At 45.1% G+C, this 13,694-nt stretch overlaps 1 protein-coding gene across 8 annotated transcripts in view; it reads right to left on the reverse strand.

The window, feature by feature from the left end:
• LOC146182829 (phosphatidylcholine:ceramide cholinephosphotransferase 2-like) overlaps window positions 1-13,694 on the reverse strand; it is a 240,412-nt gene that overhangs the window by 45,769 nt on the left and 180,949 nt on the right. For all 8 annotated transcript variants that reach the window (XM_084608946.1, XM_084608944.1, XM_084608942.1 and 5 more), the window contains 2 exons: window positions 10,688-11,283; window positions 253-370 (listed from right to left, as the gene is read on the reverse strand). In XM_084608946.1, the coding sequence (XP_084465072.1) occupies window positions 253-370; window positions 10,688-11,193 (624 nt within the window). In that variant the 5' untranslated portion in view covers window positions 11,194-11,283. The remainder of the gene's footprint in view (window positions 1-252; window positions 371-10,687; window positions 11,284-13,694) is intronic.

The raw sequence follows: 13,694 nt of genomic DNA on the forward strand, positions 1-13,694 counted from the left end.
TAATAATCTTGTACAGCCATGGATCAATCAAGTGAAACTTATCGCTTAAGTAAAACAGCGCACTTTCGACAGGACACGGAGTAAGACAACACACAGCGCTGTGTGTTATCTTACTCCCTATGTCCTGTCGAAAGTGCACTGTTTTTCTTAAGTGATCATGTACCAACTGGCCCGGCTACTCTCCCTGATGCAGTACAAACTTATCTACCCTTTATTTGGCAGCAGATTATTAGAAAATGTAGCAGGACTTACTTTAGGGGAACAGTAGTATGTTGTACTTGCAACAGGGACTTGAGTGACAAACATCGTAATACTTCGCATAAAGTACAAAAGACCCATAATGAAGAACACACGCTGCAAGACAATCCACCTGTAAAATGCAATGAGTGAAAACGAATTAAAAACAAACTTAGAATGTTGACTGGAGACCTCAAATGCAGGGACACCTAAAAAACCTTTTTGCAGATTGTAAGAAATCACATTTAAAGGGAAACTGCACTGGTTTCCCAGTTCAATGAGTTTTGATGGGTAAAATGTTCAGAGCTTGTAGTTTACGCATGCGAAATATTTTGGCACTAGCATTTAAAATAATGGCGCAATCAGTAATTAAAACAGCGATAGCTTTTAGGCTTCCCCACACCCCACAGCGGCAGTGAGGGACCCATGACGACGCCATCAAGGGTACTGGCACATTTCCCACATAGAAACATTTCATAAACAAAAACAGTGCTATCAAAAGCAAGGCTCTAGAAGCGTTGTTTGGCAACATCCTATAACGCACCATAGGGTGTGGACAAAAGCAATGGAAATTATATTAGAGGGGTTCAGCATAGCATGATCCGCGATATGTTACCGTGATATGTTACTGCGCATTCCACTGTGCATGCCCAGATAGCGCTGGCGATGCTAGATGCCACACGATGGAAGTTTGCACACAGAGCTGCTGCGTCGAGACCAATCAGCATGTTGCACGGTAGTGAGTCACAGTGAGGGATTGCAGATTGTGCTATGCTAAATCTCTCTATTACTGTCTGCGATATCATCGCCCAGCTTCTCCGCAGTTCAGGGCTGTGAGGAGAAGCTTGAGTTTCAGTCAACAATTACGTCATCAGTTTGAACTGCGTATGAACTGCAGTTTGGATGCTATTGAAAAAAAAGAAAACCTTGCATCAATTACCAACAGCCCATTTAAGTTTGAATCCTTGAATATTGCACCATTCTCAAAAGGTGATGCAGTTGCCCTTTAAGGACAGAAATGCCTACTCCTGTGGAAGTGCTGTGGAGGTACAACTTCTTTCGCCTCGCGAAAGCAAGCACCCCAGGATGACCAAGGGAATGGAAGAATAAGCTGTTTAGATGTAAACTAAAAGAGAACCCACAACAAGGAGAATCCATGAGCACTTCTAAAGCAATGGCACGAGCAGGATAACCCTAAACATATTTTCAAGGTTCTTGTAGGAAAAAAAAGAAAAACGTAAAAAAAAAAGCTTTGTTTCACACTTTCTAGGAGAATCACCAAGAAGGAGTACAGGTGTTTTATGGCCTCGAATATTGCGCCACACCTCCTCTACAAGAAGCCATCTTGTGTAAGGTTTTTGCGTGCCTCAAAACAAAATGGTTATTTCTGATGCACCCCTTATGGCAAGCATAACCACCAAATAAACACTCGCGATCTGGCGAGCACACCAGCATGCTGCATATGGAACAAATACTAGAATAAAGGGAGCAGATAATACGGAGTCAAGGCAGAAAGCTAGGCTAGTTGGTGTGTCATCATTAATGAAAGGACTAGCGCATATAACACAGACACAGACATAGGAGAAGACAGGACGAGCGCTAAACATCAACTAAAGATTTACTGACAAAAAAAGGTACATAAAAGCACTTTGGTGGCACATGTGCACACTAGTCAAAACCAACAATCAACTAATCAAAATATGGCAAACTGTTCTTTAGGTACACTTTTCCTTTTCCGGACAAGGTGATTGAAGGTGCACTGACACACTTATCGCCTCCCCTGCAAATCTGATATGCCTCACATATCAGATGCCTAACCTTGTGCCTCCCCTACCAAGCACACATGGCATCAAATGCCAGCACGCACCCGCAACGCTTACAATGATTGGCCAGATGGCCTTCCCCCAGCCAATGAATACACCAGCGAACAGTTCTCTCGCAATTGATCATAAAGGCAGCGACCAGGCTGTTCAACGTAGCATCTACCGCAAGAGAGAGATATGCGGTAAACAATGCCGGTAATGCAGGATACAAACTTTCGCTCGTGTTTTATGGCGCAGACCGGCTTCCTGTCCTCATTAATGGCTTTGCACATGCGCACCAGCTTTTCGGGGGCGGTGAACAAAACGTCCACACCACACTTCTCTCCAACCTTTTTCAGCAGGTGCGATAGCTGATGAACGCAAGGAATGGCTGTACGCTTTAACTTTTTACATCCTTTGTCGCCTGCCATGACAAGGTGACCACCTGTCCCGACTTCTTTCAGGGGGCATTAAGCCACAGCCTTCACTGTATCCTCAGGAAAACTGGCCTTCTGCAACTCGTGCACTTGCGTCTAAACTGCCTTCAATTTTATGCTGACATCACCTTTCAAGAGCACCACGCAGGCAACGCAGGCATCTGCTCGTCGTACCAGCCACGCACAAAAAAGGAAATTTTGGCGTATAATTCGGCCCATTCCAAATTGGTTAAACGGAGCCCTGCAAAAAGTTGCCTGCGTGGTGCTCTTGAAAGGTCGTGTCAGCATAAAAATGAGGGCAGTTTACAGATGCAAGTACACAGGTTGCAGAAGGCCGGTTTTCCTGAAGATACAGTGACGGCTGTGGCGGAATGCCCCCTGAAAGAAGTCAGGGCAGGTGGTCACCTTGTCATGGCAGGCGACAAAGGATGCAAAAAGCTGAAGCGTACAGCCATTCCTTACGTTCATCAGCTATCGCGCCGGCCAAAAAAGGTTGGAGAGAAGAGTGGTGTGGAAGTTTTGTTCACCGCCCCCAAAAAGCTGGTGCGCATGTGCAAAGCCATTAATGAGGACAAGAAGCCGGTCTGCGCCATAAAACATGAGCGAAAGTTTGTATCCTGCATTGCCGGCATTGTTTACCGCATACCTCTCTCCTGCGGTAGATGCTACGTGGGACAGTGGTCGCTGCCTTAATGATCAATTGTGAGAGCACTGTTTGCTGGTGGAATCATTGGCGGGGAGAGGCCATCTGGCCAATTATTGTAAGCATTGTGGGTGCGTGCCGGCGTTTTATGCCACGTGAGCTTGGTAGGGGAGGCACAAGGTTAGGCGTGTGATATATGAGGCATATCGGATTAGCAGGGAAGGCGATAAGTGTGTCAGTGTGCCTTCAATCACCTTGTCCGGAAAAGAAGTGTACATAAAAAACAGTTTGCCATATTTTTACTAGTTTTTGATTGTTGGTTTTGACTAGTGTGCGCTTGTGCCACTGAAGTGCTTTTATGTACCTTTTTCATCAGTAAATCCTCAGTTGATGTTTAGCGCTCGTCCTGTCTTTTCCTATGTCTGTTATATGTGCTAGTCTTTTTATTAATGAAACAGATATGTTCAGCAACTGTGCCACACAGAAAGAAAGTCATACTTATCTCCACATCGATCACCTTTTGCATAGTATAGCATCGTCAAATGCATAATAAATGGGCCCTCAATCATCCTTTTATCAATCACAAGAAAGCTTCAGGATTTGTTTTGATATGCTCTTTAAAAGTGATCTCACTGACATTTTCACTGAATGTGCACAAGTGCAGAGATATTAATAGCATTAAAATAATTATATTTACTCGATTCTAAGCACCCTTATTTTTATCATGATCATGATGCCCAAAGTGAGGAGGAGGGGGGGGCTAGATTTGAAAATCTAAAATGAACACCCTCCTATTTCCTTTTCTGGCAATATCTTGAGATGGGCACAACAACAAAAAAAAAAACTCGTTGGGCAAAAAAAGCTCGGCAAATATCTTCGGCAAACGAGACAACAGTTGACTTAGATTTCAAGTTATAGACCGTTTTACCATGGGCGCTGCCGGATGGATGGATGGATGGATGGAATATAGGAGCGTCCCCTTTGAAACGGGGTGGTAGCAGTAGCTATCATGCTCATTTTTCTCCATATATCTTAATTATTGATTTAAAATTGTTAACTAAACCATCATTCTATTTATTAAATTTTGCTCCTACATTACTAACATTATGTCCCTTCTCTGCTTTTAAGCCACCAATCTTCCAGCCGTTTTTTGCTAGTTTCCACCGCCAGTTTATTCACCCGGCCACTGTTATCTCTAAACCCCAGAGCTTCAGGAACAGTGATTGTGCCTGCATCAACTTCCGGATGGATACCATTGCATTCGAGTATAATATGGTCAATTGTTTCACTGGAGTTTCCACATACAGCACATGCGTCATCTCCATTGTTAAACTTCTTTTTGTAGTTGCGTGTTCTAAGGCACCCTGATCTAGCTTCAAAAAGTAGGGCACTGCCTCTTGAGTTATCAAAGAAATCTTCCTTCCTGATCTGCATTTTCCACTTTCGGTATAATTCCACACTGTTTTTTTTCCATCGAATTTATCCATTTTTTACCTTCTGTGTTTTTCACCTGTTGCTTAATACTCTTTATTTCTCCGTCCTTGTTACTAACATACTTACTAGTTAGTTTCCTAGTTCTTTTCCTCCATTGTGAGTCAACGCTTTTTAGGTACAGGTATTTAAATACCTTAGCTGCCCATCTGTTCCTGTCCAATTTCCTCAGGCGTTCCTCATATAATATTTTACTCTGAGCTTCCCGTACTTCGAAAGATGCCCAGCCCATATCTCCCTGTACCGCCTCATTTGTAGTTTTGCCGTGGGCACCTAGTGCTAATCGTCCAACGGATCTCTGATTTGTTCCTAATGTCGACTGTACCTCTGATTTTAGGCACAAAACCGCATTTCCGAAAGTAAGTCCGGGCACCATAATTCCTTTCCAAATACCCCTCAATACCTCATACCTATTGTATCCCCACAATGCCTTATGCTTCATTATCCCGGCATTCCTTCGCCCTTTGGCCTTAAGTGATTGCTCATGCTTTCCAATGTATGTCAATCCTTCGTTTATCCATACCCCCAAATATTTATATTCTGCTACTCTAGGTATTTCAAGGCCTTGAATTTTAAGACCCTGATCAGTTGAGCCATTGAAAATCATCAGACCCGACTTAACTGCGCTGAAACTGAAGCCTAGAGCGTCCCCTTCGTCTCCGCAATACTTAACTAGAGTTTGCAATTCTTCCAGACTCTCAGCTAGCAGCACAATATCGTCTGCATACATCAAACCGGGGAGGCGCTGCTCTACCGCCTTTCCACCTAATCTGTATGACAGGTTAAAACCTAGGTTACTGTCTTGTATCCTCCTTTCCAGGTTTATCATATAAAGCATGAACAGCACCGGTGATAGAGGACAGCCTTGTCTTAATCCTTTGCATACTTTGACATCCTCCGTACTTCTTATCCCTTCCCACGTAATTTCTACTTTGTTATCCCGGTATATTTCCTGTAGGAACTCTATTATCTCATAACCGCTACCTTCTTCTTTTAATATGTTCCACAGGAGTTCCCTGCTTACGTTGTCGTACGCCCCGTTTATGTCCAGGAAGGCCAAATACAAAGGTCTATTTTCCACTCTAGATATTTCGATGCATTGGGTAAGCACGAACAGGCAATCATCTAAGCGCCTACCATTTCTAAAGCCGTTCTGAAGTTCTCCGAGTATCTTGTTACTTTCAACCCATGCTTGCACCTTTAATTTCACCGCCTGCATGGCTAACCTGTACATTACAGATGTTATGGTAATCGGCCTGTAGGATTTTATGTGCATCCTTTCTCTTTTCCCTTTATAAATCAAATTCATTTTACTCTGCCGCCAGCTGTCCGGAATTTGCTTATTCGCTATGACTGTTTCCAAAGCTTTTAACAACGTTTCCTTACTTTTTGGACCGAGTTCATTAATCAGCTTGATCGGAATTCCATCTATTCCTGTAGATGTGTTTTTAGGAATATTTTTTTCTGCCTTTTTCCAGTTTAGATTGGCCAGTTCTAAGGTGCTTTGTATTCTGCTACCTTGTGTTGCTTCCTGATTTGCGGAGATTACCCTATCGTCGTTCTTAAATGACTCAGCTATAACTGATGTAATGTAGTTCACTGCGTTACCTCCCTTTAAACAATTTCCCTCGTTATCTTGAATCCGATCTTGCTTTCTTTGATTCTTCTTCCCTAGCCAGCTTATATGGTTCCAGAATTGTCTTGCTCCGCCTCTAGAGGCATCGTGTATATCAGTCATCCAGCGATCGGTGGACTGTCTTATTTTACTTTGGACGAGGGCCTGCACTTGAAGTTTCTTTTGTCGATACGATTCCCATTTTTGGTCGATTTCCTCCTGAGAAGCCTGTGCTTTCTTTGCCATTCGGTGTTCCCTTGAAGCAGCCCGTCGTTGTTCAATAGCTTCCCTGATTTCCTTATTCCACCAGCTCCATGGCTTCCTCTTTCCATTCCAGCGGTTTGCTGCTTTAACCTCCTTAATTTTACTCCTTATGAGTAGTTCTACCTGTTCATAATCCCAGTCTTCCATGGGGCTTTTCTCTATTGCTTCCTCTATGTCTGCTGCTATCTGCGCTATTTGATCGTCGTTTAATTTTGCGTTTACGTTTTGTCTAAGTTCCATTTCTCTTTTCATCAAGGGCCCCATCTGCAAACTAATACGTTTATGATCACTTCCCAGACTACACTCCCCTTCTTCGTCTATTTCCATTTTTGTGACCTTGCTATAAATTTCCTGCAACATTAGACAATAGTCAATGGTCGTCTGCCTGTTGCGGAATTCCCACGTGATTTGGCCTTCACATTTTGTTTCTCTATTTACTATAACTAGATCGTGTCGCTCGCAGAAATCTAGCATTAGCTTCCCGTTACAATGATTCCATTTTGTGTGTGTGGCGCCCTCTAGCGGCCGAGTTGTGAACAACCGCCATGCTGGTATGTGGGGTCCCGTCCGAGGAACAGGAGACAAGTAGCGGAAATCAGCATTTTAGAGCTTTCGCGTGCAAATTTTTGCTTTCTGAAAGTACCTAGCTGAAAGAAAAACAAGTTTTTAGTAGCAGCGAAGCTATTCGGTCAGAAATGACAAAACATTATGCTCCTGATCAGGTCGGCTGAAGGCTACAAGCCTGATTACAATTAGTAACTTTTATGTAACACAGAGAGGCGGTGGCGCACCACTGGCAGTGATGGCAGCTTTCGATCTACTTTTTACTCTTAAATGATTTCTAGAGACGGCTTACCGTAACAATTTGAGGAAAGAAAGAAAGCGAATGTAGCCGTTTCATGTTATGTTTAGGAGCAATGCTAATCGCGCTAGATTTGTTGGGTCAACCAATCATTCATATACTCTTTACTGCTTGAGCGGCTACTGCGGAAGTTCCCACTCCTCCACTGGGGTTCTATTCTTAAGTATCCATTATCCACTTCGGATCCATTTGCTCTACCCTGGCTACTTTTGTTGGGTGACAATCAGACAGGGTGTTCAAGCGTCCACTACCAGGCAATCGGATTTCAGCATTGCCTACATGACTCAACCACCTGTTTGCCGGTATGTGCGGGGAGTGGCGATGACTTGTCAACAGCGGAAGCTGCTATCCTGCAGTTTCTCTGACTGGGCGTTAGTTGCGTTTGTCTGACGTTACCGTCTTGCTGACATTAAAATACAAGATAAAATGGACAAGTGCTACCTATGGAATAGGGATCTTAAATTATGTCCCATAATGACCTCGTCGAAAGTTGCTTTTGTCAACAATTATATAGTCCATTTTTCGTCGCAATGTTTGCTTACTGCAAGCAATCGCTGCTATTCCTATGATCATATTCCCATTTATTATCGGCACCAAAATCTTACGAGATGCGTGTTTTCAAAAAAAAAATATTTTAGCGCTGTTTCACTAAATAAGTTGACAACCAATTTATTAGTATATCGCTGTCTTCAAGTGGGACAGGTTCTTTCATACTTGCATTAACCTCAGGTGACTGAATCGAAATAGTTCTTCTTTACCTGGCGGCATCTCGTAAATATTTGCCGCAGGGAATATCATCCGCTTGTTGCCCAAAGTCTGCCTTTGTTGCACGGGTATTCAGTTTTTCCGGTTCCTACTCTACAAACACAGTGTTTGGAGCTCGCACGAAAGGCTGCCAAAGCGAAACATTTTCGGTTGGGGCTTGAAATTCAGAAGTGCTCATCTTCGCCCAATTGAGTGAGTTGCAAGTGGAACAGTGTAGAGCAACACACGCGCATACCACCGCTGTTAATCTTTTATCTTCTGTTAATTATGTCCTTTCGGTTTTTTTTTTTTTTTTTGTTAATGCAAACAACTGAGTAAAAACAAAAAAAGATTACCTTAACCGCGGTAGCTCTTAACAGCTAAACTGCGGCCGGCGGAAATGAAACGATCAGGGAAATGAAGGAAAGAAAGGGGCAAAAGAAGAAAGAACAGGGAAAGAAAGCACATCGCTCACATCAGCTAATCGGCTTAGATACTTTGCGGCTATTCAAGACACTCTGTGTGCAAAAGACTGCAACGTGTGCCCTTTCTCCGTAGAATGCCCTGCCGCCCACCGCTGCTATCCCTGCTTCCCCACATACCAGACAGGAGGAGCTGCGCAGCGCGTTCCGGTTCAAGGCTATTTTCCTCCTCGCCGCGAAAACGGTCTATAGGACGCCCTCTACAACTCGTTACGACTTCCTTTACAGCTTTTAAGCAACCAATACCAAATCAAGCAATGTGCAGTGGGCAATGCTCGTGAAGCCTGCCGACGCCTCCGATAAGCGACCCACATTACAACATGTTGATAAAAGTATCGGGTTGCTTTTCACAGGTTTTCGGCACTCTGTGCCGCCGTCTGCCGCCGTCTGTCCTGCTGTGTCGGAACAAAGCAACACATGAAGCCGGAGATGACTCGACAGACACTGTGCCACATTGGGACTAACAGCTTCAGCTTGATGACAGAGTGAGCAAGTGTGCTTGGTGGCTTTAGATAGCCGCTGTTCTAAGCAAAAAGGATAGGCATAGATTTGTATGCAAACTTTTTTTTTCTCTTCAAACATTTTTTTCGTTTTGCAAAGATGGTGCTTAAAATTAGAAGGGGGGGTACTTAGAATAATGAAAATATGGGAGCATTCGCAGCATCACCTTCCGCACAACCGGTGTGTGCCTGTGTGAGTGACACTTTTTCTACCACAGCGATGTTGGGCCAATAGCAAATGTGCTCATAGAAGAGCACAGGCACTGCGTGGCAGCTAGGCCACATAAGATGGATGAAAAATTTGCAACGAGAAAGCAAGGAGAGCTCTAAATGTGAGCACTGTGCAGGATCGTACTGTGGCCGAGATATTCACGGCAATGTCAACTGCTTGACAAAGTTGAGCGTAAGCCAGGAGCAAGAATGGGCACACGCACTGATCATGCTGCTTGAGTGAGCGTCGCCTGCTTGGCTGTGCTGCTTTATGTGAAACAACTCCAAGCAGCAAGTTGAGCGATATCAGAGTTCCGAGAGTGCTTGTTCAGTGTCTTATTTGCTGTGTGCTAGTTGCTTTGATTGGCGCAAACTTGCAATGTTCCAAGCACGATGCTTGGCCATTGCTGCATTTGCACGGAGGGTCTTGAAGCAGTTTCTTTTCGCTAAGTAGTGCACCGATTTGGAGGATCCCCCATGAATAGCTTTTTGTGAGTGATGATATTAACCTGGGCATGCTGGCTATTTATTGCAAATGTGCTCTCTTTACTGCTATCACCTGCACTAAATATAGAGGATAAAGACAAGAAGTCACAACTTCTTGAGGCGCTGATGTATAGCAAGTGAACATAGGCAGGAGATTCTATGCACTAAATCAGAACAGCCTAGCAGACGAAGCTCACCCCAGAAGCAGAAATTGTGGGCATGCCCTTGGCCTTTCTGATCTCCCTCATCGTTCGGTGTAGCAATGCTGGGCAGTCCACACTTCCGTGATAAATTTAAAGAATTGCAAGCTGTACTCTACTAACCTAATTTGTAAAGTCAACACATTCCAAGTATATTTAGCACCTCTTTAAAATTGGTCTACCTGAATCAGTATAAGAAAAAACACTAAGAAGTCAAAACATGAACACAGGTAAATGAGGTCAGAACCTTTGTCCATTTTTTTGCAGTGCTAGCTAAGTATAACATGAAAATGTTAGATATAAAAGTCTAAAAGTCATATTTATTTTTTTATTGGTAAGAGCTTGTAAATTTTAAAGTAAATAAATATACAGTTATAACTACAGTCGCAAATCTGCTGCTCTTAGCTCCTCTAAATGCTAGCTATAAAATGTATGCACAATCACACTTTCCATATGTGCACCTTTCATTTACGACGCTTATTGCTTCAGTACAAAAACAAATTGTTTCAAGTTGTAAGCTTTTCACATATATTTACATACTTCCCATAAACTATCCAAAGTGCTCGAAGCCTGTAGGTCATGTATTGTGCTCTGTCGATGATGCAAATGAATATTTCCACCATTACATTAGAAGAATCATTCCCTCAAAGTGGTTATAGTAATGCTGAAGCAATCAGATGAAAGGTCACGTGAAAAGATGCTGTAGCAGCGCACCTGTATCGGTGAATGAGCAGCAAGCCGAGTGTAGACCAGATGCAGAAGATGATAATGGACTCGGACACGTCCAGCGCCCAGTCCAGTGGCGGGAAGAGGTCAAAGAAGACGTCCGGCAATGGCGGGAACTTGGCGCGGTCGGGGATGCGCTCATGCACATACGCCAAGCAGGTCAGGTTCAGTATTAGGTTGGCAGAGAGGAACGTGAAGGCCACCAGGGTCTTCCACTTCTCCTGCAGCAGACGAGGTTCACCACCGCGCTCAACGGGCGAGGCTGCCGCGCCGATGCTGATGACTGTGTCGCACGCAAGCAAATCGCCATTCTTGTCACGCCGGTTGCGGTACTCATCGCAGCCGGCACAGCTCGCGTGGTGGTCCTGCCACGGGTGGTGCAGGCCCGAGGTGCCGCCAACCCCGGAAGAGGCGCCAGAGGCCGCGCCGTTGCACAGCAGCGGCTGGCCTTCGGCGCCCGTCGCCGATAGTGTGGTGTCCATCACCTGAATCATGGGGCGTCGGCCCACCGCCGCCTAGCGCCAGCGGTCTCCTCCGCGCATCGCACCGATGCCTCCTCGCTGGTCCTGGCGGTCGTGGCACGCCTGCGCAGCACAATGAGGAGAGCAGAGTTCGCCACACCCACCTCTCGCATACACGTGGAAACGTCCAGCCATGCTCACACGCGAGGATAAGCAGACATGCATTTTCACATTTGCGCTTTCACGCAGCCCGTGACTGTCCGTCAGTGCATGTGAACATCTTCAGTTATACACGCCCCGATGAAGGGACGGTCAGCATGCACGCTGTGTTCGCAACTGGTCTGCATGAAGCCACTGAACTGAACGCTCACGCGGGCCTAGTTGATGGAACTCACTCTTGATTGTGACTGCTTACAGCCATCGGATGCTATACATGTATAAGAGTGCTGTAAGCCACTGCCAACAAACAATGCAGTGCAGATTTCATTTCCAGTCAATACTTGCGCCAGCTGGCAATAACGGCGCAGGCCAAGCCAGGTATGTTTGCATGCAAAACAAAACAAAAAAAAAAACCTAGCAAACGTCACCAACATATGCACTCCTTTTTGTCTATTACAAACCATTCTTGCTCTGCAAAGCCATGGAAGGGCCGAGGCTTCGCCAATCTGCAAGAGGAAGCACTTGCTTTCTGATTGTATGCGGAGTGACTTGGTGCACGGACAGAGGTGTGGCGCCGTATGCACCACTTTTGCCAAATTTAACCAGGAAATGAGTTTAGTGAATCGTGTAGTGATGCACTTAATGACACTTTTTAAATTATGTGTTAAGGTAGACCCTTGTTCTTACTTTTGGAGACATTTTGGTTTCTAGGGGTAAGAGCACCACTATACAGATGAGCAAACCCCATTACCTGCTTACTTTTGGCAGAAAATGTATGCGCTAGCAGCTTTACGAGTTTATGGCTCCCGAAGAAGTAGTATTGGGTTGAATCGCCCACATTTGCCAAAGCCGAGGGACCGGCCGCAGTACAGGTGTTTGGTTTTGTGGTTTTACGAGCCTTAACGTCTCAAAGCGACTGGTGGACTATATGAGGGACCACCGGAGGGCTCCGGATTAATTTCAACCACCTGGGTTCTTTGTGCGCTGACATCGCAAGCACACGGGCGCCTTGCGTTCCGGCTCCACTGAAACGCGGCGGCCGTGGCCGCGGTGCTCAGTGCTGCTGTTAAATAAATGCTCACCAGTCAGCGTGCGACAAGACGCAGCCCGGGTGGATTATGGTCAACTCTTGTGAACGACGGTCGCACTTGCACAATGCATTGCCTGAATTTTCCCGCACTGAACAAATTCCGGCTTAGAAAGCGACTCCTTGACCCTTCAAAGCACGTCCACAATGGGGCTGCTATAGCGCATGCAGGACAATCGATCATAGAAATCCAAAGACTGTCAGGCACGGTTTAATTAATGCCGACCGCTTTGGAACCACACACGGAATGCGAACCATTTCTAAAAGCTTAATATTTGCAAGGCCAACTCCCGCCAATATACCGGTATATGTTCGGGCAACTTCGACAGAAGGGTGCGACCTATATAGTGCGGACGGCAGGCGAGGTGACATGGTCAAAGCGGGGAGCATGCCGCGTGATGACCATTCATAATTAATCCGAGTCGCTTTGGGGACCTTGTAAACCAAACAGGCACTCATCATACAGCGTTTCGTGTGCACAAGGAGTAACAAAAAAAGGCCGCAGATGAAATGAGCTATTTATGTGATTTGGTCAATGTCTGATCGACCGCTCAACGAAGGCTGAATATGTTATGGCTCATTTACATCCCGCAGATGTATCAATGCTCAGCTGAATTAATCCAAACGATGAAAGGCTCAGTGAGCACGTTAGAAACAGCGTGTTGCTTCATGTTCATGGAGGAAAGTGCGTGCGTGTGCACTTCATAAATTAGCGGCTTCTAAAAAACTGATATACACGCGACGGTGCAGGCGCGGGGACCGAACAAGGGGCACGAGGATATACCGTGGCGCCACCTCGCTGAAGCGCCCACATGGCGAAGTAAGTGGGATAACGCACGTTGAACTGCTGCTGTAGGATGCTTTCCTGAGTAGTTCAGTTGGGCGTTAGCATTATGTTCATTTATTTGATATACACTTCCATCTGGGCCTGTGTATATTAAATAAATGAACGCTGCTTCATCTGCTTTTTCATTGGCTTTAATGCCACAGTGAGCTGATATCCACTGAAATGTTATGCAGTGGCCTGTGGCAATAGCCAAATGATGAAGATACCCGATGTCAAGGGAAACAGGATGATGACTGGTTCTCTTCAGCAGGTTATTCAAGATTTGCAGAGATGCTTTGGAATCAGTGAAGATAACTCATCTTCCGGGAGTTTGGCGCAGGATATAGGAGAGAGCTTCTTTAATGCCATGGAGCTCAGCTGTCGTAGATGATGTCTTCCGCTGCAGCCGGTAAGACAGGACATGGTTTGTTGAGGGTACATAAAGGCCACAGGATGAAATGT

Source organism: Amblyomma maculatum, chromosome 7 (assembly GCF_055883805.1).
Source record: "Amblyomma maculatum isolate TAMU_Amacu chromosome 7, ASM5588380v1, whole genome shotgun sequence".
Lineage (NCBI taxonomy): Eukaryota > Metazoa > Arthropoda > Arachnida > Ixodida > Ixodidae > Amblyomma > Amblyomma maculatum.